Genomic DNA, 23,148 nt, shown 5'->3' with positions numbered 1-23,148 from the left:
TTATCTCTCTCTCTCTCTCCCCCTCTCTCCCTCTTTCTCAAATAAGTAACTAAATTTAAAAAATGAATTTTCTCAATCTGATAAGGAGTGTCTGAAAAATCCACAGCTAGCATACTTAATGATGGAGACAGAATCCTTTCTCTCTAAGATTAAGGGCAACATGAGAATGCCCAAGTTCACCACTTCTGTTTGACATTGTATTGGAAGTTGTAGTCAGAGCCATTAGGCAAGAAAATGAAGTACAATACATGAATATTGTATAAGAAGAAGTAAAAATGCTGTTCACAAATGACATGATCTTGTAGATAGAAAATCCAAAAGAATCCCCCCAAAACTATTCGAATTAATAAATGAGTCCAGTGGGTTGCAAGATACAAGATCAACGTACAAAAATCAATTGTGTTTTTATACACTTGCAGTGCACAATGGGAAAATACAATTAAGACAACTATTCCATTTACAATAACGTCAAAAAGAATAAAATACTTAGGAATATTAGCGAAGAAGTGAAAACGAGATACTCTAAATATTATAAAGCAGTACTGAAATAATTTAAAGATCTAAATAAATCAAAACATCCCATGTTCACGGATCGGAAGGATTAATGTTGGTAAGTTGGCGACACTCTGCAAATTGGTCTAGGCTCAGTTGGTTGAGCCACCTACTTCGGCTCAGGTCATGCTCTCATGGCTCGTGAGTTCAAGCCCCACATTGGGCTCTGTGCTGACAGCTCGGAGCCTGGAGCCTGCTTCGGATTCTGTGTCTCCCCCTCTCTCTGCCCCTCCCCCATTTGCGCTCTGTCTCTCTGTCTTTCAAAAATAAATAAATATTAAAAAATTCTATCTGGTCCGTTTGCAGAAACTCATAGAGGTGGTTCTAAAATTCACACTGAAATTCATGGGAACCAGAATAACTAAAACAACATTGAAAAATAACAAAGTTAGAGAGTTCAACTTCCTGATCTCAAAATTGACTGTAAAGCTACAGTTATCAAGACAGTATGGTTTTGCCATAAGGATAGACATATAGATCAGTGGAGCAGAATTCAGAATCCAGGAATAAATCCTCACACTTATGGTCAGTTAAATTTCAACCAGGGGGCAAAAACAATGCAATGGGCAAAAGAATAATCTTTTCAACAAATGATGCTGAGACAACTAGGTATCTATATGCAAAAGAATGAAGTTGACCTTTACCTCACATCATATATAAAAATTCACTCAAGGGGTGCCTACCTGGCTCAGTCAGTAGAGCATGTGACTCTTAATCTAGGGGTCATGAGTTCAAGCTCCATGTTGGGAGTAGAGATTACTTAAAAAATAAAATCATAAAAAAATTCACTCAACATCAATTAGTGTAAGAACTAAAACTGTAAAATATATACTTTATAAAACCATTGGGGTAAATCTTCATGCTCTAGGATTTGGAAATGATTTCTGAAAATGTTTACTTATTTTTTTTGAGAAAGATAGAGCACATGTTCATGCATGTAAGGGAGGAGCAAGAGAGAGAGGGAGAGAATCCCAAGCCTGACTTGATCCCACAAACCATAAGATCATGACCTGAGCCGAAATCAAGAGTTGGGCACTTAACCGGCTGAGCCACCTAGGCGCCCCAAGCCAATGGTTTCTTAGGTACAACACCAAAGCATTAAAAACAAACAAACAAACAAACAAACCAAAAAAAAGCAGAGGAAAAAAAATGTATTTATTCAAATTTTCAAATGTTATACTTCAAAGGTCACCGTCAAGAAAGTGGAAAACTACCATAGAATGGGAGAAGATTTTGCAAATTATATATCTGATAAGGACTTGTATCTTGAATATACAAAGAGCTCTTACAACCCAATGATGAAAAGATAAACCAAGTCTCTAGGACTCCAGTGGTCCTATGCTAGATGTTCCATGCTAGAACATTCCCTCAAAGTAAAGGACAAATTGTGCCCTGTACCTCCTATCACTAAGAAAGTACACACTGCAGGTTTCTTTGGGTTTGGGAGGCCTGACATTCTGTACTTGGGAATACTGCCATGAGCGGTTTGTTGGCTCCACGCATGCCAGCTTTGCACAGAGCGCAGAGCGGAAAGAGGTCTGCAGCAGGTCCAGGCTTTGGCACAAGCAGCTCTGTGCCTGGCCCAGGGGTCTGGCGGAGCCCGTAGCGAATGCTATGGCAGAGAAAGTTTTCAAGTGGGGCCTCCGGCAGGTTCCAGTGAGAGAGCTTCAGTGCCAACTCCTAGGGTTCTCAAGTGAGACCATGCCACACGCCATTCACAAAACAGTTCCTGGAATGTTACTGGGCCCCAACAGGAAATGAGCATCTGACCTTGGGCTACTAAGTAACCACATGGTCAGGTGGCTCATCAGAGCTGAATACTGTCAGAGGCACCAAGACTTTAAGGTACAATGGAGGTGCATTGCCAGGATCAGCTCTGAGCACATCTAGACACGGGTAAGCTGCACAAGCAAGTGACTGCCACCCCCTTGTGGCCCTGAATGACAGCAGTGAGGGGAAAGCCCTCCAAAGGGTAGAGCTTCTCCAGGGCACTGTATCATCCACGTAGTAAGGAGGGGAAAGTGTCTAGGAAAAGAAGATACGGAGCCCTGTTTGCCACAGTAAACAGTTGAGCTAGTAGCTTTGGTGGGGGGGGTGGCGGACAGAGCAAGAAGAGAAGTTTAGAGACAAGGAAGTCTGGAGAAGAGGCACCTAGAGAACTAGTGTGACACGTGGCAGCTTTTCAATTGGTGGGCCCAGGGGTCCAGGTGGGACACCCTGCTCCCCGGTACTCCCAGCGACCCCACTGGGAAATTTGTGTCCTCATCCTAGAAACTTTAGGTTAGGTTCTGGGTCTCTGAAGGGGGTAATCTCACCAGGAACACAGTTATGAGTGGCACAAAACATACACTATGACAGCTACCAGGCCACTCTGGGCTCTTCATACCACCAAGCAAAAAGGCCCCCATGCTGGCAGGGGTACTGGATCCAGATCCTAGGAACAGGGATGTTTGATCTTCCCATCCACTGGATGTCCCCCTCCCCAGCTGTCACCAAATGGGCCATTACAGCCAGCACAACCTGAGGAGGGCATGGTACCCAGGGGCTCACGCCCCCAGGGATGAGCATCTGGGTCATCAGGTGAGGCACCCAGACCTTCAGAAGTGCTAAGTGCTCCTGGGAGAGGGGGAGCTAGAGAAGGTGGTGGGGGGGAGGGGCGGGAAACACATGGCACCTGGTTACAGGCTCAGGACTAACTCAAACAGCAGGGACCACAGCCCATCCAATAGCTTTCCTTTCCTATATATGTACAGAAATTGTGCCCAACCAGAACCCTGGGGATCTAAATGCAATGAACTTAATGTGGGGCTGAGTGTGGCAGGGCTGGGGTAAGTGTTCCCAGTGTGAGCTGGTCACTTGCAGGTGACCCTTTCTCTGGAGCATTGGCCAGACGGGAGCCACCTTAGTGAGAGAGACTGTGCACCCTGACCTCACTGAAGGTGGTCTCAGACCCCACCGGGCTGTGATGGAACCAGGATCCCCCTCAGCATTTCACCCTCCCCTCTGCCTCCCTCAGGTGCTAGCCAGAAAACTCCCCCCCTGGTTCTTCTTCCCCACCGAAACCACTGACCTGTTCCCCAGACCTGTGGCCATTTTCAGTGTTACATAAATGGACTCGCACAGTACGGAGCCTACTGAGACCCACTTCTCCCACTCAGCACAATCTTCTGACATGGCCCTGCACTGTTGCGTGTGTCACTCACTGCCACCCTGGGCCCCTCCCTGGTGTGGTGGACCGTGGCGTATTCATCCACTCACCAGCTGACGGGCATCTGAGTTGTTTCCAGGCTTTGGCAATGAGGAACAGAACTCCTCTAAACATTCACAGGACATCTCCTCAGCTGGACCATCTAACCCATAGGGGAGCTGTCCTACTTCTTGTGCTACTACAGGTGGCAATGTTGCTAGGCTTCTTGCCACTCCACACCAAGGGTCTCCTTTCTTCCATCTTCCAGTACGATTTTTCTCACCTCCCTCTAAGACCCCACTGTCAGTCCCAGCAGGTCCTTCCTGCTCCCACCCGCTGTCCAGTCCCAAGGCCAATGCCGTGTGACTTAGGGTTTGTATCGGCAGCATCCTATTCTGGTACCGAACCCATCTGGTCATCCAGAGCTATGCAACAGGCCACCTCAAACTCAGTGCTATGAACACATAACCCATCTCCTCTATCGTTAGCTTGGTTTGGACTCTCTTACGGCTACAGTGGATGGTAGCTGGGACGGGAGCCACCCCTAATGCTTCCTTGCTCACTCACGATGCTCCGTGCTAGCCGTTGGCTGGCCCTTCAGCTGCAGCTCCTGGCCGGAATACCTCCACATGTGCCTCTTCCTGGGGCTGCTGGTGGCTCCTCGCAGCACAGTGGCTGGCTCAAAGAGCAAGCATCCCAAGATGAGGGAGAGAGAGGAGCGGTATCACCTAGCTGTCCAATCTGGCCTCAGCAATCAGTGTCACTTCTGCGACCTTCTGCACTCTGGAGGTTAGAAGCGAGTCATTAGGCCAGCCCATGTTCAAGGGGAAGGGAATTGGATTTCAGTTCTTGAAGGGAGAAGGGCCAAGGAATTCCTGGATATGTTTGGAAGGCACCAAGGGGTGGTGGGCCCCTTTGCCATGGTGGACTGGTGAAGAGATGGTGCATTTACCCAGGTGGATAGGTGGGTAGGTGACACATTTATCAAGGTGAGGAAATACCAGGACATAGAACAGGTTCTTGGAAGATACTAGCCTGGAGCAGAGGGAGAGGTCAGGCCAGAGGGATCAACTTGGGAGTCATTGTCACAGAGGTGGTGTCTGAAGCCTCAAGGCTGCAGGAGGTGACCACCCAGGGTGGGAATGGGGAGGGATGGAGAAACTGCCAGGGCTGGGAGGAGAAGGGCACAATCTTCCTGATCACTGACTCTGTTGCCCCCATCCTGGCAGAACTCCAGGGAGCTTGATGGGTAGTCAATCCCCGTGTGCCTCCCCATGTGTCTCTCTGAACTAATGGTGATCATGCGGTTCTATGAGGAAGGTTCTGTGCTGGGAGAGGTTTTCCCCAGCATCCATGGGAAGAGATGGGAGGTATAGGGCTGTGGCAGCCCTATTGTAACCATGAGGCAGGCTTAGAGTGGCAGAGCCACTCACAAAGGTGACAGTTCCTTCACTGAGCATGTAGATTAACAAGTCCTGAGGTGCCTGGGTGACTCAATCTGTTAAGCATCAGACTTTGGCTCAGGTCACGATCTTGCGGTTCGTGGGTTCGAGCCCCACATGGGGTTTTGTGCTCACAGTGCAGAGCCTGCTTGGATTCTCTCCTCTCTCTCTGCCCCTCCCCGACTCATGCTTTCTCTCTCTCTCGAAATAAATAAACTGGGCAATAAAGAGTCCTTTTTTTAGGACTCGTGTCAGGAGTTGAGTCAGCAGGTTCTGCCACCTGACGTCCAAAGTCTTTTCACTGATACCAGCTTGGAGTCAGCAAAGGAGTCTGAACAAGGATGTGTGAGGTGGGAGGAGAGGCTGGGAATGTGAGTGCATTGCCCTGCAATGGCACCCACCATTCATGGAACCCCCACATGCCCAACCAAGTTCTAATGTTTCACACATAGTGATTGGTTGAGTCCTAAGAGCACCTCCTGAGTTAGATTGCTATTATGATGTCAGTTTATAGATTGGGAAACCAAGGCACAGGGGGGTGAAGGACACTATGGAAGGTCCCATGGCCAGAAAGTGACAGCTGGGATATAAACCAGGCAGTCTGTTGCTCTGTCCTGTGAGCACTAACCTTTTTCAGAGGTCCAGAGAAGAGGGTCTTTCGCTTAAGTGCCTGGCTGGCTGTTCAGTGCTACTTACTTGAAATGAACAGTCTTCACTGAATTTCACAAAGTACAAGTCATCAGCAATGTTGGGCAGCGTGACCTGGGATCAGGGGAGGAGAGTGTGGACAGTCGGACTGGCCTGAAGAGTAAGGAGGTGGACAGCCCATGCAAGCCATGCAAGCTTGAGAAGCATGTCTATGAAAAGGGTGGGGCAGGGGTGTTTAATGTTTTTTCGGAGGGGATTCCAGGACATGTAAGAAGCCGAAGGAGAGGTCGCTCCAGACCACTGGAGTGGGCCCTTGGATGGTGTCTGGAAGGCTCCCCTGACTCAGTAGAGAAGGTAGAGAATTGGGGGCACGGGCAGTGGGGTTTCATGTTCAGTGATGAGCAGAGGTGGCTTCCTGCTCCACCGCCATTTCCTCCAGGAGGTTGAGACCCAGCTCCGAAATGAGTGGAAGCCACTGAAATGAGTTGGCGGCCAAAGAGCAGTGGGATCATGGGGTTGCCAATAGAGTTGGGTCCCATTGAGGGTTGGAGCCTAACAGTCTTGGAGCCAAGAGATTGGCAATTTTGGTGGGTTTCTCCAAGACTTGCTCATACACCTCTGTAGGGCCCTGGTTTCGGTGGCTACAGGAGGAAGTACCCAAGCGTTGGGCCAAGAGGCGCCAGGGCAAACGGGGGCGGGGGGCCTTCAAGGTCGGGGCGTCCTCAGGCCGCTGCTCCCAAAGCGGGGCGAGGACCGCCAGGATCCGCGGGCCGGGGGATGCGGCCCTCTGCGCCTTCCCCGTGGAGCCTCCGTGCCCGCGAGTCCTGCCAGCCTTTCGGGGCCAGGAAGACCGACGCGGGGCTGAGGGCTTCCTGGTAGCCCCCTCCCCGCGGCCCGGCTAGCCCCCGCGCTGATGCGGGTAAGGATTTCCTGCCGCCGCAGACGAGGATTAGCGCGCCCCGGCCGGCGCGGCGGGATTAGTCCGCGTGGACTCCGCGCTCGGCCCGGGGATTACAGCGCGCTCCCCCCGACGTATATATTCCTGCGGCGGTGGCCGTGGGGCCAGGCCAGCATGGCTAAGGCGGGGGGCGCGGTGAGCCGCAGGGGCCCCGGGCGGCCCTGCCCCTTCTCCATCGAGCACATCCTTTCCAACCTGCCCGAGCGGAGCCCCCCGGCACGGGCCGCCCGCACCCCGCAGCCCGCCGGCCACCAGAGCCCCGCGGATTCCGGAGAGCCCGGGGCGCCCGAGGCCGCGCCTTGCGCCTGCTGCTGCTGCTGCGGACCCCGCGCCGCGCCCCGCGGGCCCCCGGAGCCGGCCTCCGGGCTGGGTGAGTGGGAGCAGGGCGCGGGCGCGGGGGTCCTCCGGGCGCGGGGCGGTCTGGGCGGAGCTCGGACCCCGCTCCGCGCCTCACCGCGCCTTCACCCCGCAGGCGCGCGGCTGCCGTGGCCGCTGAGGCTGGGCCCCGCGGCGCCCTTGCCCTTGGCTGCGCCCACGGGAGGCCCGGGGGCGCTGCCCGGCACGGGCGGTCCCGGCCCGCAGCGGCGCACGCGGCGCCACCGCACCATTTTCAGCGAGGAGCAGCTGCAGGCGCTGGAGGCGCTCTTCATGCAGAATCAGTACCCCGACGTGGGCACGCGCGAGCGCCTGGCCGGCCGCATCCGCCTGCGCGAGGAACGCGTGGAGGTGGGTGCCCGCCCGCCAGACGGCGAGAGGGTCCGAGCGGGCTGGCTTCCTTCCTCCTTCTTTTGAAAAGATGGCCCTGGCGCGAAGGCGGGAGGCGCGGGAGGCCCGGGAACCGCAGTGGGCCGCAGGGCCGGTTCCGGGGCGAGGGCGGGCGGGGCAGGCTAGTGTCGGAAAGTGTCACTAGAACTGGAGGGGAGATAAGGCTAGTTTTCTTTAACTTTGGCTTAAACTTTTTAATTCTCCCTGATAAATGAGACGCGCGTTCACGTGCCCGAATTTGGGAAGCTCGGAAAGAGCACCAAGCTGCAGAATGGGCGTCCGGAGCACCTTGGGGGCGAGGGGGAAGGCACGCCGAGAGAGGGCTGGTCCGGGTGGGAAAGTGGTCCTCGTCCCGCAGCCCGAGCCGCAGCGGTTAAGAGACGGTGGGTGCCGCTGCCCCCGTGCCGGCTCTCCAGCCCTCTCCTGCCCGTATCCCTGTCGGGAAGCTCCCTGCCTGGTCCACTTATGAGGGTCCGGAGGGACGCGGGTCCCAGGGCTGGATCTGAGCGGTCCCTCCTGCTCATCAGGTCTGGTTCAAGAACCGCCGGGCCAAGTGGCGACATCAGAAGCGCGCGTCAGCCACCTCGAGGCTCCTCCCCGGAACCAAGAAGCCCGCAAAGGAGAGCTGCTGATGGCTCTGGGAGCTACTCCTGGGCTTGGCCGGGTCCTTTGGGGCCGGCTCAGGGAGGGGACAGATCGACCCGAAATGGTGCTGACAGAGGACACCTCTTCCCGCCTGCAGGCTTCCTGCATCCTGCAGCTAGTGCTCAAGGCAGGAGCTTCTCTGCCAGACAGCAGAGAAGCTCCCGTGCCCACCCCCTGTGCCACCTGCCCCAGGAAAGGAGGGAACGCTGAGCATCTCCAGGTGCTCTCCTTTCCAGCGACTAGGGTCGGGGAGATTCCCCGGGAGCTGCAGCGGGGTGGGGGTGGGGGGTTGTTGGTTGCTGGGAGCAGGGCACAGAGCAGATAAGCTTCCTCAACTCCCCACCAACTCCAGGACAGGAACCATCCCCTTGTCAGGAGGGCCCAGAATCCTCCTCTCCCTCCTGGGGTATGCTGATGTCCCGCCTCTTCTCAGCATGGACATAGGTCTCTTGACATGGCCAAGGGGGTGAAGGGGGTGTTCTGTGCATTCTGGGGTTGTCAGCTCGCATGTCCTGCACTGGGCCTTCCTGTCCAGAGCTATAGGATAAGGACATTGGATGAGGTCATCTCCAGAAGCCCCCTACCCTGCCCCTTAATTCTGTGAGCCTTGCCTGGATACTGGGAAATAAACAAGCAACTACAAACGGCACAAAAGCAGTCCAAAGTTCGAAGTCCACCATGACTTCACTCCCACATCCAGGGGGTGGGGGCCAGCTGGTCTTGGGGAGCACAGCCCAGTGAGTCCTCAGTTTCTGTGCTCCCCAGCACAGCAGACTACCCCACAGATCATGGCCTGGCACCCTGGGGGTCTGCACTGGCCTTTAGGTACTGAACGGGTAGAGATCCTTGGCCTCCTCCTTCTGGGGGATTTACACGCTATGTGTCTGCCATCCTGTTGGGGCAAGAGGAGGTTTGACTGGGGAGGATGCACCACACCCCCTGCCACTGCCTTGGAAAATCTGTTTTCGTCTCCAACATCCCAGCCCTAGGGTGAAGGACAGTGTGAAAATGAGGCTTTCACTCTCCCCAGTAGGCCTGTACGGTGGGTTCAAGGCACCTAACACCATCATCTGGCTTGGGGACCATGTTCTGCCTCCTCACAGGTCCTGGAAGAAATTGGGGGATGGGGTATCTGAAAGGAGACACAGTCCATTCATTAAAGGTGCAGAAGCTGAGCAGGCATGATGTCCCCAGCCAGTGCTGCTCTAACACTGCCGGATGCCTCCAGGACAGCAGCACCCACCTCCACCTCTCAGGATGCACACTTCTGGCTGTCACAAAGCTCTTTTCCCCCGAACCCCAGCCTTATCCTTGGATACTGCCCAGCCCTCCTGCAGAGCTTCCCTGCAGTTTGGAACACCCTCATCTCTGGGACCCCAGCCCCCCATTGGCTCTTTGTCATTGTAGAGGGCAGCCATGATCAGAGCTCCATTTCAAGGGGCCAGTGGCTATACTGTCCTTCTGATTTCTCTCATTTCTCTCTAGCTGTTCCTTGGCAGGTTCACCCCTACAAGCTGCCCATTAACATAGGTGTCCTGCAGGCTGGACCCAGGCATGGCCCTCTCTTCTCCATTCTCTCCTTGCTTTATCACTGCCTCTTTTAGACTCCAATTCCCTTCTGTCTTCCACATTTACATCTCCAGCCTAGGCCTCTTCCCTTAACTAGATACTTCTGTCCATCTATCCCCTTGACCTCTCCATGTGGAAGCCCACTGTGCCTCAAAATCACCTTGTCCATGGCAAATTCTTCCCCTGTGCAAACCAGGTGCATGAACCAGAGGACTCGCAATTACCCACACCCCTCTTCTCCCTCACCCACCATCCCAGGCCAGCAGCAAATCCATTTTTCTTCCAAAAACAATCCCAGAAGCTATTTTTTCCCCAGCTTCAACAGTACCAACCTGATGAAAGTGCTGTCATCCCTTACCATGACCATTGTAGGTGCCTCCAGTCTTGTCCACCTGCAGCCACTCTGTTTCCTCTGTAATTCATTCTCCATAAAAGCCAGGGTGCAAGTTTGAACTGCCCCTCCCCTGCCTACAGCACTCCAAGGGCTTTCTGTTGTTCTTAAATATAAAACTCACTGTGACCCATGAAGCCCCATGCAGCCGGCCCCTGCCCATCTGGCATCATTTCATACCTCACTGCTCCTTGCAGTCTGTGTGTATCAAAAGCTCTCTTTTGCTGCAAGACCTTTGCACCTGCTTTTTCCCTCTTCCTGGTCAGTGTCTGTTCATCCTTTGGATCTGCAACCATTTCTGACCCTGGGGAGACTTCCCCTCACTGCCCCCTAGGTAAGATTCCCCAACAACAAACTTTCTTTCTTTCTTTCTTTCTTTTTTTTTTTTACACCTGTCTGCTGCAGTGTTTTAAAGATTTTTAAGTTTATTTATTTTGAGAGAGAGATTGAGGAAGGGGCAGAGAGAGGGAGAGAGAGAATCCCAAGCAGACTCTGTGCTGTCAGCGCAGAGCCCAACCTGGGGCTAGAACTCACAAACTATGAGATACTGACCTGAGCCAAGATCAAGAGTCAGACACTAAACCAACTGAGCCATCCGGGCCACACACTCCCGCCCTGCCCCGTTGCAATTTTATGCTTGTTTGTGGGATGATGCAACTAGTGTCTGTCTTCCCCATTTGACTGTCAGTTCCACAGGGCAGGAATCATCACCATGGGGTTTCCCAGTGGGTGAAGGAATGGCTGCCTATTATACTAAATCATTCTGGGGAAGAACTTACTTGTTTGATGTAGTTCACAACCTCTTTTGGAGAAGAAATGATCATTTTTGAAAAAAGCGGGCAATTTTCTGGTCCATTTCAATGAAAGTTAGTCCGCTTCTGGGAAGCCCACTCGTGTTCAGGAACCGAATATTTTTTCTTAATATTTATTTATTTATTTATTTATTTTAAACTTAAAAAAATTTTTTTTAACGTTTATTTATTTTTGAGACAGAGAGAGACAGAGCATGAATGGGGGAGGGTCAGAGAGAGAGGGAGACACAGAATCTGAAACAGGCTCCAGGCTCTGAGTTGTCAGGACAGAGCCCGACGAGGGGCTCGAACTCACGGACTGTGAGATCATGACCTGAGCCAAAGTCGGACACCCAACCGACTGAGCCACCCAGGCGCCCCAGATGTTTATTTATTTTTAAGAGAGAGAGAGAGATCACAAGCGGGGGAGGTGCAGAGAGAGAGGGTGGGTACAGAGGATCGGAAGCAGGCTCCTGCTGACAGTAGAGAGCCTGATGCAGGGCTCAAACTCACGAACCCTGAGATCATGACCTGATCTGAAGTTGGACGCTTAACGGACTGAGCCACCCAGGCGCCCCAGGAACCGAATAATTCAAAAAAAATTTTTTTAATGTTTATTTTTCAGGGAGACAGAGACAGACTGTGAGTGGGGGAGGGACACAGAGAAAGGGAGACACAGAATCTATAGCAGGCTCCAGGCTCTGAGCTGTCAGCACAGAGCCCGATGTGGAGCTCGAACTCACAAACTGTGAGATCATGACCTGAGGCGAAGTCAGACGCTTAACCAACTGAGCCACCCAGGCGCCCCGGAACCGAATAATTTTTAACCAGACATTTCTTTATTGGACCATCGCATTTTTCTTTTCTTTTCTTCTTTTCTTTTTTCTTTTTTTTTTTTTTTTTTTTTGTTAGATAACTATCAAGAAGAAATTGTCTTAGTGGTCTTTTCTGGTATAAAGTTTGAATAAAAACTTTGAAACGAGTATATAGCCAAAATGTGTTTTTGTTAATGATATAGAAGCATACCCAATGATTATTTTCGAGAAACCGGAATTTCAAGGCCTTTCAATTTAGCAGTGCTGGAATTTTTCAGGATCAGAGTGAGTGACACGCCCCTTAGCCTACCACACCATAGCGCCCTCTGGTGCCCATAGTCCAGATTCGGAGGACCACAGCGGGGAGGGTCAAAGACTACAACTCCCATAAGGCCCAGGGATTATAATGGCGTCACCACGGAGCGCGGGCTGGTCTTCAAAATGCGCAGCTCTTCCATTGGTGGGTTGTTGCAAACGCCTGCGCAGCTGGCGCAGTTCCGCCCCCGCCGTCTCCGGACCCTGTTACGTGCCTGTGCCGCCCGAGCGGCCCTGGGATAGCGATGGAGACGCCCGGCGCTTCAACCCGGGCCCTGCTGCTCCCTGCCGCGTCCGGGCCCCGGAGGAAGCGCGCGGCAGGGGAGTCGCTTGCGACGAGCAAGCAACGGGTCCTGGACGAAGAAGAGTACATCGAGGTAAGACCTCGATGAAGTCGCTAGCGAATTCTAGGTCCCTTCCCCGCCTCGCGCTCTTCTCGGGCCCCTCCTCTCGGGTCGTGGCAGTCTCGTCCCCTCGCGGAGGTGGAGCAACTTGAGTCCGTGCTTTTGGGGTGTGGGCAGTTGGAGAGCCAAATAAGAACAGTTCAGAGTGAGGTGTCTTGATGGGGGAGGCACTAGTAGTGTTGTTAGAGGAGAGTGGGGGCGGTTTATTAAAGTAGGAATGTGGAAGGATGGTAGCAAAGAGGACTTTCTAACAGAGCTGTTTGTTTTTGGGAAGCCTCTGGGACAGACAGGCAGGTGGCATTAGTGGACAGCTAGGTGCACAGACGTGCAGCCAGGAGCAAGGTCTGGCTGGAGGTACAGATTTGGGAATCTCAACCACTGCTACTGGTGGGGGTGACAGGCTGAAGTCATCCAGGTAAAGGGTTCAGATTGGAAATAGGAGGTTACAGGTGGAATGAAGGTGGCAACACCCACCTTGGTCCAGCTAGTGTGGAGGTGGAGCCAGTAAAGGAGAATGAGAGTGACCAGTGAGGGGAGAGAGAAGGGTTTCATAGAAATCAGGTGAACGTTTAGTAATGTTAGGTGTTGCATTAGATCGCAAGGGTTGCTCATTGTCATTGGAAATTGCAGGTAACCTCAGAAGATCATTGGGTTGGACAGAGGTTGGGGGCATCAGCAAGGACCTTAGCATGTACATTGGTAGACGGAGAGGCAGGTGTGAACTATGACTTTTATTCTGACTTCTGACAGGGCCTCCAGACAGTCATCCAGAGGGACTTCTTTCCTGATGTAGAAAAGCTGCAGGCCCAGAAAGAGTACCTGGAGGCTGAGGAGAATGGAGACCTGGAGCGGATGCGTCAGATTGCCATCAAGTTTGGCTCTGCCCTGGGCAAGATGTCCCGAGAGCCCCCACCGCCCTGTAAGAGCAACAGTGGGTGGCTGAGAGGGGAACTCCTCCTGAGCCGATGCCTTGGACTGGCTCTAATCCCTACCCCCTTCCTTCTAGATGTGACTCCAGCCACATTTGAAACCCCTGATGTGCACACAGGCACCGGAATGGTGGGCAACAAGCCCCGGGGCCGGGGCCGAGGCCTGGAAGATGGCGATGGTGAGTGAGCGGTTGGGTTTGTCTAGAGTCTTATCCTATGTGGCCCTGAGGGGCTGGTTCAGAGGCAGATCACATCTTGTCCCTGAGGGCTCTGTTTGCTTACATGGCAACCCACGGCACCAAAGAGCACTGGTCTAGGAGACAGAAGATCTGGGTCCAGCTCCCAAACACAGGGCAGTTCTCTGAGCCTCTGGTCCTCCTCTGTGGAATGGAAATCTTGCCACCTCTCTCACCAGCCTGCTCACTGTGTGCCAGCCCAGTGGGCTTCATGGGCCTTGGAGGGCCCCTTTTCTGCTTTCTCCTTACAGTGCCTCAGGGCCTCTGCACTTGTGTCTTCAGAGTTAGTCTCTTCCCCTGGATAGCTGCACATCTCACACCTTCTCTCCCCTCAGGTCTCTGCTCAGATGTTACCCATTCAGGGAAACCTTTCCTGACCACTGTCCCCCCCGCCCCCCACCCCACCACAACGTGAAGTTACATCACCTTTCATGCATGCTGCCTTCCTGCTTGGCTTTGTTTTCTCACTGCAGGACATGGCACCTAAAAAGGCATTTCTCTACGTATTGCTTCTTCTCTCCACAAGAGCTTCTTTGTCTCACCTCTGTGTGTATACTTTGCATCCAGAACAGTACACGGTGTGTTGTGGGAATAGAACAAATGAAAGAGTTGTCTTCCTCAGTGCATGTATTGGGGATCGTGACATGTTCCAACTTTATGAGGGATTTTTTTCTAGGAAAGAGCATTTTGAGTCCTGTTGGACATGACTATACTACGTGCTACAGGACTTTCTCATGATCAGTTGATTATTTTGTTCTTAGTAGAACATCAGTGCTCAGACAGATAAGATGCTGTTCTCTACCAGGTTCTAGTGTGCAGTGCGTTGTGTGTCTACATGGACAAAATATTTTCTGCTTCAAAATCCAGCTCTTTGTGGGGCCCTGGGTGGTTCAGTCAGTTATGTATCCAACTTGGGCTCAGGTCATGATCTCTCAGTTTGTGAGTTCAAGCCCCACATCGGGCTCTGTGCTGACAGTTTGGAGCCTGGAACCTGCTTCGGATTCTGTGTCTCCCTCTCTCTCTGCCCCTCCCCTGCTCGTGTTCTGTCTTTCTCTCTCTCAAAAAAATAAATAAAATGTTAAAAAAAATTTTTTTTTAAGTCTACTTCTTTGTGCCCTTACCATGGTTTGTCATGTTGTGTCCTTGGAGTTTGATTCTCTACTGCAACGTGGCAGATGCATCACAGGCAATTTGCAGATTCCTTTTCTTTAAATACGCGTTGTCAGTATATCTAAGAATCATTTTGGTGACCTAAGTGGTAGGTACCATCATTATTCACATTCACAGGTGAGGAGGCCGAGACTCAGGAAAGGAGGTCTCAGGGCTTGTTGGTGGTGGAATGGGGTTTGAGTTCTCTTTCTGCCTCTGGGTCTTGAGCTTTTAGCCACTGTACTTTGTTCAGTCTAGGAGTCTGTGTGTGGTCAGGACTCAGCAGAATGGGAGACAAAGCTCTCCACCTAATGGGCCTGCTGAAGTGTGTACCACTGTGCCCAGTGCGATGGGACCTCAGTAGGGGTGCCCCTTTCTACGGCGGTGGGAGGGGCAGCTGGAGTCGCGGCCCAGTGCCTGTGAGGCCCCATCTAGAGTACTGGATCATACGGGGTCCCTGCCATCAAAGCCTGCTAGCAGGTTAGGGGGCTTAGGTGACAAACCATCCACCTGTGGCACAGATACCAGGAAGGGAGGAGCAGGCAGGGTAAGAAAACCCAGGGATGGAGGGAGAGCTTGGGGCTCTGAAGGTGGATCCTACAGGATCAGCACAATTTTGGCAAGGCAGGACCTGACTGTGATCACCTGCCTTTTCTGTAGCCCCTGGATGTCACTCTTCTGGTCTGAGTCAGACATAACATTTCACCTGACATCCAGCAGTTGAGGAGAGCCCCTGAGTGCTCCCTGGGCAGTTGGCTGGGGAGAGGGGGGTTGATTCTGCCCCTAGGAGGGGAATTGTCTGATGGTGTGGGCTCTCATCAACAGACCTGCAACCAGGGTGAGGGTTCCATCTCTGCTTATGAGGTAGCCTGGTTCCTGAGATCTTGTGACTGCAAAGCAGTGTTGATGCTGTTTGTGATTCTGTGTCATCCCACCTATGCTCCTGAGCAGGAGAGGCTGGAGAGGAGGAGGAGAAGGAGCCCCTGCCCAGCCTGGATGTCTTCCTGAGCCGGTATACAAGTGAGGACAATGCCTCCTTCCAGGAGATCATGGAGGTGGCCAAGGAGAAGAGCCGGGCACGCCACACATGGCTCTACCAGGCCGAGGAGGAGTTTGAGAAGGTGTCTTTGGGTACAGGGGCACAGGCATCCTCTGTCAGGATGGAGGGAGTCCTGGGGCCAGGGGCACAGTGCCTGGGCACCTCTCTGACCCTCACTTTTCCCCTGTGATGCAGAGGCAGAAAGATAATCTTGCACTTCCGTCGGCAGAGCACCAAGCCATTGAGAGCAGCCAGGCCGGTGTGGAGACCTGGAAGTACAAGGCCAAAAACTCCCTGATGTACTACCCAGAGGGTGAGCAGGCAGGGCTGGCAGGTGGCATGGCGTGGGACAGTGTGTTTGGATCTGGCCTTAGGGTGTGTGTGTGGGTCTTTGCTCCCTAGCATACTGGGCCTCGGAGGTGCCCTGGTCTGTCTCGGGGCAGAGGAGCCTGTGTGTTGTCAGTGAGAGAGTGAGGCCATCCCCTGCTTTACTAGGCCCTGTGCTTCTGTTTACTGGGGAATGACTTAGTCTCTATCTCAAGCCTTGAGTGCAGGGCAGTAATGGGGACTCCCCACCCCCTCTGACACCGCTGCCATCTTGTCTCCACCTGCCAGGTGTCCCTGATGAAGAACAGCTGTTTAAGAAGCCAAGGCAGGTGGTGCATAAGAATACTCGCTTCCTCAGGGACCCCTTCAGCCAGGCCCTGAGCAGGTCCCAGCTGCAGCAGGCCGCCGCCCTCAATGCCCAGGTGAGTGGCAGGGGCTGGATGTGGGCACAACCTCTCTGATCTTGGCTGCCTTCATTAAATTAGTACCGTTCTTGGGTTTGGCAGAGACTAGCAGCGTGGGAGTATTTGGAGCTCCTGTGCGGCAGGGTCCTGAGCCTTTTCTCGACTGTATGGGCTTCTACTGGGGCCAGAGATGTTTGGTGGGTCAGTTCTGCCCCTTGTCCCTGGAGGACAAGGACATGAGAGAAGAGACGCTGCTGGGAGCCAGTCCAGTCTGGCCAGACCCACACCTCTGTACCAGGCAGGGCAGGGGTAGGTGGGGTGCACAGGCTGGGGCGCAGTGAGGCTTGGTGGGGCAGACAACAGGGGTTTCTGGGCCTGGGTGTCATGGTGCAGTGGTGACTCCAGGAGAGGGAGAGGCAGGAAGTGAGGAGACTGTTTTGTAAGCTTCTATAGGTACCTGTGGGAAAGAGGTCAGAGCACATGTGTGCCAGTGGTCAGTGTAGTTTCCTGGGGGGGCCTAAGTCGGTAGTCCCCGAAAGCAGCTTTTGTGGAGTCTGGCCTGAGACCAGAAAGAGGGGAAGCTTCTCTTCTGATACCTGCTCTGACAGGTCCTCAAAATCTTTGCAGGGGCCAGGGTTCTTCTCTCTCCAGCTCTTCCTGTGCATTTGCCCTTCAGCTAGCTGGCGGGAGCAGGCTTGGCTCCCCCTTAACACTGGTCTGTCTTGTTTGTTCCAGCACAAACAGGGCAAGGTGGGCCCTGATGGCAAAGAACTGATCCCCCAGGATTCCCCCCGAGTGGGTGGATTTGGATTTGTTGCAACCCCCTCTCCTGCCCCTGGTGAGTAGTGGACCCTCTGTCAAGCTGGCCCCCTGATAGGACTGCCTGTGGGGAGGTGGGCTGCTCAGTTGGCTCTTGGCACCCTTGACATTTCCCCATGTCTGCCCTGTGCCTCATATGACTCAGAGACCCAGTGTCCCACCTGTGCAATGACAGGGCTGAATGGGGCTATGGGCGGGCTGGATTCTTAGGGAGACCTGATTTGAGATGTGTGAGTCCCAGCCCATTCAGCCAGGCAGTCTTCGTGACTTGCCCTGAGCTTAGCAGGACAGACTGGTTTTGCTGGGGACCAGGGGTGTCGGGCCTCTACTGGACAGACTGGCTGCGGCAAGCATGCTTAAGGGCATGGGGAGGCTGGGCAGGGGGAGGCTAAGTGTAGGGGCATAGGGAAGAAGCTCTGGGCTCCAGCCCTGCGTGACCTCACACAGGAGATTTATGAGACTTGGGGACAATCTCATGGTGCAGGTTGTGTCCTCCTGCTCTCCCGAGCATCGTCCTCTGTATTTTGGGCTGCTGATTGCTGTGACATAGGCCAGGGTATATGGAGGCACTACAGGTTTGTGCAGGGTCCTGGGAGGTTTGGGTGCTCTGAAAGCCCCCAAGTGTCTCTCCACCTTGGGGTGGCATGCCATAGCAACTTCTCGGCGGCTCCCCTGGCCATGTGCTAGGATGGGGGCCTGGCTGACCCAGCCTGGCTTCTCTGGGGAGCCCTCTTCCCAGGCTAAGCTCCACAGCTGTAGGGGCCTGGGCTTGCCTTGGGCTCAAAGTAGCCTTGGCATTGTCATCTCAGAGGGCAGAGGTACCAGGTCCCAGAGTCCCAGGGAAGGAGAGTGGGCCAACTGCCAACCTTGGTGTATGTTAGCTGGGATGCTCATGGTGGGAGCTGGCTGTTGTAGGAGAGAGGGCCTGGCAGGACCCCCACCCAGATCCCCTGGCCTGAGGTAACTGTGGGCTCTCTCCATCCACAGGTGTGAACGAGTCACCGCTGATGACCTGGGGGGAGGTTGAAAACACTCCCTTGAGAGTGGAAGGATCTGAGACCCCCTATGTGGACAGGACGCCAGGGCCAGCCTTCAAGGTGGGTCATGGTGAGGGGAGTTCAGGTGCAACCCTGAGAGGGCATGTGGTCCTCTGAGAACTTGTAGCTCAACACACAGAGGATGAGCTAGCTCCCACTGGTCAGACTAGAGCCTACTGAAGGGCCAAGCCATGCTCCAGGCTGCATACCTGCACAGGTACTGCACTTCAGAATAGGACCAGAGCACTAAGGACAGGTGTGGTTGGACGGAGGGATTCGGGTGTGAGGTCAGGGCACCAAAGCCATGGCCCTTTGAGTCTGCAGGCCTGTGGACCGGGGAGGGCCCCAGAACCCCAGTGTTCTGTGGGATGTGGTTTGTGTTTACAGAGAGAGGGGGGTTGCGTGTTTACAGAGGGAGGACTCTGGTTACAGGAGAGCATGAATCAGGAGGCACTTGTTATTTAGAAGTTGTCAGAGTTGGGGAGTTATGAGGCCTGGAGCAGGTAGGGAAGGGAAGTTAAGTGCCAGATGGTTTGTATAGATGGGATGGCCTAGGATGGTGTGGGGCCCCAGAGAGGCTTTGGGAGGGCAGCGTGCTCTGGTCTGCACAGTTTGTTGGGGAACCCGAGTGACGTAGTTTAGAATGTGAAGGAAGAGAAGTCGCTGGAAGCTGGGAGCATGCTGTCCTGTTCTTGAGGTGCTGGGCCAACACTCCCAACGTGGAGTGCTAGGAGATCACAGGAGGTGGAGGTCAGTGATGTTGCAGAGGGCAAAGGGTGTGGGGTTACATCACGTGCCTTGAAACCCCAAAGAGTCAGACACAGAATTTGGGATTAATGTAGGTCTGTTGCATGGGGAGCTGGGTCACACATGGTCGTGAACTGGCCCCTCTAAACACTTGCAGTGGTCAGTTTGAAGTGCAACAGAAAAAGAGGTCTCATTCACTATAGCAGCAGAAATTTAGAACGACTAGCAATAATTAAGCTCTTGTAAAGAAACCACAGGCGAGTGCTGCAGACTTACGTAAGGAAAACTGCCGGAGCGTGCGGGCCCCACCGGGAGGCCTCCCTAGCATAGCTCCGCTCATTCTCCCCCTGAGAAGCAATGCATGTCTAGACAGAACGTGCGCAGAGGATTTTGGCCCCTTGGTTCTTAAACTTGCCTGGCACACAAGGATAACCAAGGAAAACTGAAGAGAGGAATGACAGGGAGGAGCGTGTGCCGGCAGGTGTTAAGGCATGCCACAGGTATAGGTGTGTCAGAAGTCTGCCCCTGGTCCTAGAGCCTATGGGGCAGTAGGGAAGAGATTCTGAACAAACCTTCGTCCAAATCAGATTCAGGGTACACGAGAGATAACAGCTCAAATCGTGCTGAGTAGTAGAGTATGTGGAAATGAAGTTCTTGATACATAAGATGGAACGAGTTCCTGGAAGCAGAAATATTAAGTGTATAAGTCAATGTAAGACACTTAGAAGAAAATAATAGTATTTAATCTGATTTTAAGGTAGGAAGGGTTAGATCTTAAGGGAAGTGAGGTTTAGTTTATACTGTACGAAGTGATAAACTTAAATACAGCAAAAAAAAAAAAAAAAAAAAACACGTAAGAGAAACTGAAAGCAAATAACTGAGAGGGAATTTGTATGGCATAGCTTAATGTAACTGATGTGGGTAAAACACTAAATAATGAACAAGCACTTTAATAGAAAAAAAGAGGCCAAGGATGTGTCTCGGGAAGTTCTGCAAAGAAATACAGAAGGTCAATAGATGTTAAACAGAAAGCTGTTTACTCTGGTAGTCACAGAGAAGCCGATTCGAAAAGATCCCTTTCTTTCCTAAAAGACTGTCAGAGGTTCATAAGTTGTCAGTGCTGGCTTTTAGGGGTCCGTGAGGACAGGCAGGTGGGCCGTTCAGGCAAGCTTTTTGGGGGGCTTTTAGGAAGGTGGCAGTGGGTTGTGAGGATCATGGGGGCCACGAAAAGAGGCAGGTGCCCCACCAGCAAGGGACTGCCTGACTCGGTGGCAGGCTACCCACAGACTTGCTGTCATGTAGATCTTGGAGCCGGGCCGCAGGGAACGGCTGGGGCTGAAGATGGCCAACGAGGCTGCAGCCAAGAACCGGGCCAAGAAGCAGGAAGCCTTGAGGAGAGTGACGGAGAACCTGGCCAGGTGAGGCGTGGCTGACCTGTGTGGGTGGGGGTCTCTCCCTGCTCCCACATGGCCCCACCCCCTGCATATGGATGCACAGTGTGCAGGGCAGGCCCAGGCGTTCTGTAGTGGGTCCTATAGCAGCTCCTCTGGTCCAGGGCATGGCCTGTTTGAACCAGGATGCAGGGCCCCTCTCCGTCTTTTCCTTCTTCAGCCTTCTTGGCACAACCCTTAGAGACACCTTTGGGCCCCTTGTCCTGCTATGAGCTCCTGTCAGCGCTTTGGAAACAGGTGTATCATTCTCCTTGGAGAGAGTTGAGGTCCATCCCAGCCCCACAGCCAAGGGCAGCACTACCACTGAACCTTAAGTTTGACTACACTGCTGTGTGCCAGGCCACCTGGTATCCTCAGCCTGTAATGACCATGCATCTCCCATGTATCTTCCTGTGGGGCCATGGGAGGCCCTGCTGCGGTGGTGCCCACATGGGCCTAATGGTGCCTCATTCACCCACTTCTTCCATCCCAGCCTCACCCCCAAAGGCCTGAGCCCAGCCATGTCTCCAGCCCTGCAGCGCCTCGTGAGCAGGACGGCCAGCAAGTACACAGACCGGGCCCTGCGGGCCAGCTACACCCCATCTCCAGCACGCTCAACCCACCTCAAGACCCCAGCTGGTGGGCCCCAGACCCCCACGAGCACGCCGGCTCCTGGCTCTACAGCACGCACCCCCCTCAACCAAGATCCAGCCTCCATCACGGACAATCTGCTACAACTCCCTGCCCGGCGCAAAGCCTCAGACTTCTTCTAGGGCCAGGCCCGGGTCAGGCCTGTGGAAGCTTTGTGGAGCCTGCAGGGCAGCTGCCCACTCAGCAGAGGACTCCGGCCTTCTGGGGACCCAGGCCCGGGCCAGAAATGGTGACTGTCCCAGGAGCCACAGAAGAGATGCCGTGCCTCAGCCAGACTGGTACAAAACTTGGCCCTCACAGCCTTTGGGGTGCATCCCACGGTCTTGTTCGTACTCTTTTCTATCAACCGCCTGTCTGTTTTTATTTAGCTGTCATTAAAGAGCACCTAGCACCATCTGGCAGGCTTCTGTGTCCGGCCTGCTCTGCACGGCCCTTAGGCGGCCCTCGTGCCTACAGCACGGTCTCAGGACTGCAGGCCTTCCTGGAAGGAAGCTTCTGGGTGAGGTGACCCTTGGAAGACCAGGGTGTCTGGCCTTTCTTGCCACTACCTACATTTCTTTCTGTGGCACCCCCGAGGCTTGGAACCTGCCCTCTGGGCTGAGCTCACAGCACATTGGGCCCTGCCCCCCAAGTTCTTTCCCTCTGAGGGAAGTAGGGAATCCTTGAAAGTTTCCATGCCCCTCATGTTCTGCTGGGGCTCTGGGTCCAGGTCTCCAGCCTCCCCAGCCAGGCCCAGCCCTTGTGGTTTGCTGGTGACAGGGCTGCACAGGTCCTACGTGTCAGACGGCCCCTCACGTGAGGCACCTTCCCAGTGGCCTCAGCGTCACCTCCAAGTACCTGGTCTCCAGCTCAGATGGGGCAGGGCTGTCTCTGTCTTCCTGCCCTTCCATCTCCCAGTGCTCTAGGCGCTGCCTTCCATACACTGCTGAGTCACTAGCAGGAGCCGTGGGTAACAGTAACCTGGGTCACCGTGTCAGAAGCAGTGGGGCCAGGTCCCATGCAGACCCCATAGCACCATGTGCACTACAGGCCACACTTGCCCATGACCCAGAGGGCTTTGGTGCCCAGGCCTCCTAGGGCTGCTTCACAGGGAGAAGGGGGACCCAAGCTGGCTCCCAGATGGGTCTCTTTGGGCCTCAGGTAGGGTCAGGTTGTGCCCTTCTAGGGGTTTGCACTGCCCAAGGAAGACAGCCTGGAATCTACTCAGACCACAGTCTTTCTCTTCTTGAGTGTGCCCAGCCCTGCACTGGCCGTTGTCTTGGGTTGTCCCGCATGGGTCCTGGCCGCCTCCATGAGTGCCATGTTCCCTGAAGGCTGGCGTGGGCTTGTTGCTTGCCTGGGCACCCACTAGCCTGTGCTTCTCAATTCCTGTCAGCTCCCAGGGGGCTGAACCCCAGCCAAGCCCTGCAACTCACCAGGGGGTTGGGACTGAACTCAGCAGGTGGATCCAGGACTGCTGGAGGGGAGGGGTCAGAAAAGTGTGGCCTTTGGTGCTTTTCCCCCACAGGGAAGGGTGGGCATAGGACAGAAAAGCATAGAGGCAGAAGTCTGAGTGGGATGTGAGTGAGATACAGAGGGAGATGCTGTCTAGGCAAGGCCACCTAAGGCCAAGCGCTGGCCCCCTTGAGCACTGGCTGGTGTGTGGGGTGGACGGGATGGGGTGGAGAGGGTGTGAGTGAGAGGTCTGGGCTGGGGCTATTCCAGCAGATGAAAGGGCACTCGAAGGGCTGAGGTCACTGGTCTCAATCACAGCCATGGAGGGAGCAGAGTACATGGAGAAAGGGGCTGTCTGAAGGAGCAGGATGGGGTCAGGGTCAGGTGGACCGTGCTGTGCCTGAGCAGGAGAGACACAAGCAGCTGGCCAGCCTGGGAGGCGCTGGGCCCCGGGGCAGGTCAGA

The 23,148-nt window shown here is 53.9% G+C and overlaps 2 protein-coding genes across 3 annotated transcripts; both read left to right on the top strand.

The window, feature by feature from the left end:
- Positions 1–6,572: 6,572 nt before the first annotated feature.
- GSC2 (goosecoid homeobox 2) lies at positions 6,573–11,796 on the top strand. The gene is made up of 2 exons (XM_053206237.1): positions 6,573–7,513; positions 8,080–11,796. The coding sequence occupies exons 1-2, from the start codon at positions 6,743–6,745 to the stop codon at positions 8,182–8,184; spliced, it is 876 nt and encodes a 291-aa protein (XP_053062212.1). The 5' UTR covers positions 6,573–6,742; the 3' UTR covers positions 8,185–11,796.
- A 469-nt stretch (positions 11,797–12,265) lies between these two features.
- ESS2 (ess-2 splicing factor homolog) lies at positions 12,266–21,773 on the top strand. Of its 2 annotated transcripts, XM_015081824.3 has the most exons (10): positions 12,271–12,455; positions 13,233–13,401; positions 13,489–13,590; positions 15,748–15,917; positions 16,031–16,148; positions 16,451–16,584; positions 17,302–17,404; positions 18,373–18,482; positions 20,472–20,587; positions 21,093–21,646. In XM_015081824.3, exons 1-10 carry the CDS (start codon positions 12,324–12,326, stop codon positions 21,370–21,372), a joined length of 1,434 nt encoding a protein of 477 aa, XP_014937310.1. In that variant the 5' UTR covers positions 12,271–12,323; the 3' UTR covers positions 21,373–21,646. The 2 variants fall into 2 exon arrangements, with proteins under 2 accessions (XP_026905454.1, XP_014937310.1); XM_027049653.2 differs by lacking the exon at positions 18,373–18,482 and having other exon boundaries at positions 12,266–12,455; positions 21,093–21,773.
- Positions 21,774–23,148: the final 1,375 nt, after the last annotated feature.

This window comes from Acinonyx jubatus, chromosome D3 (genome assembly GCF_027475565.1).
Source record: "Acinonyx jubatus isolate Ajub_Pintada_27869175 chromosome D3, VMU_Ajub_asm_v1.0, whole genome shotgun sequence".
In the NCBI taxonomy this organism is placed as follows: Eukaryota; Metazoa; Chordata; class Mammalia; order Carnivora; family Felidae; genus Acinonyx; species Acinonyx jubatus.
This window is presented reverse-complemented; position numbering and strand designations above follow the sequence as displayed.

What these genes read in the sequence shown, in the direction of transcription:
- GSC2 (XM_053206237.1), top strand. Translation starts at nt 6,743, where the DNA reads ATGCGGGTAAGGATTTCCTGCCGCCGCAGACGAGGATTAGCGCGCCCC. An exon ending in TGCGCGAGGAACGCGTGGAG is followed by an intron (nt 7,514 to 8,079) that starts GTGGGTGCCCGC and finishes CCTGCTCATCAG; the next exon opens with GTCTGGTTCAAGAACCGCCG.
- ESS2 (XM_027049653.2), top strand. Translation starts at nt 12,324, where the DNA reads ATGGAGACGCCCGGCGCTTCAACCCGGGCCCTGCTGCTCCCTGCCGCG. An exon ending in CCGAGGAGGAGTTTGAGAAG is followed by an intron (nt 15,918 to 16,030) that starts GTGTCTTTGGGT and finishes CCTGTGATGCAG; the next exon opens with AGGCAGAAAGATAATCTTGC. An exon ending in CCTGATGTACTACCCAGAGG is followed by an intron (nt 16,149 to 16,450) that starts GTGAGCAGGCAG and finishes TCCACCTGCCAG; the next exon opens with GTGTCCCTGATGAAGAACAG.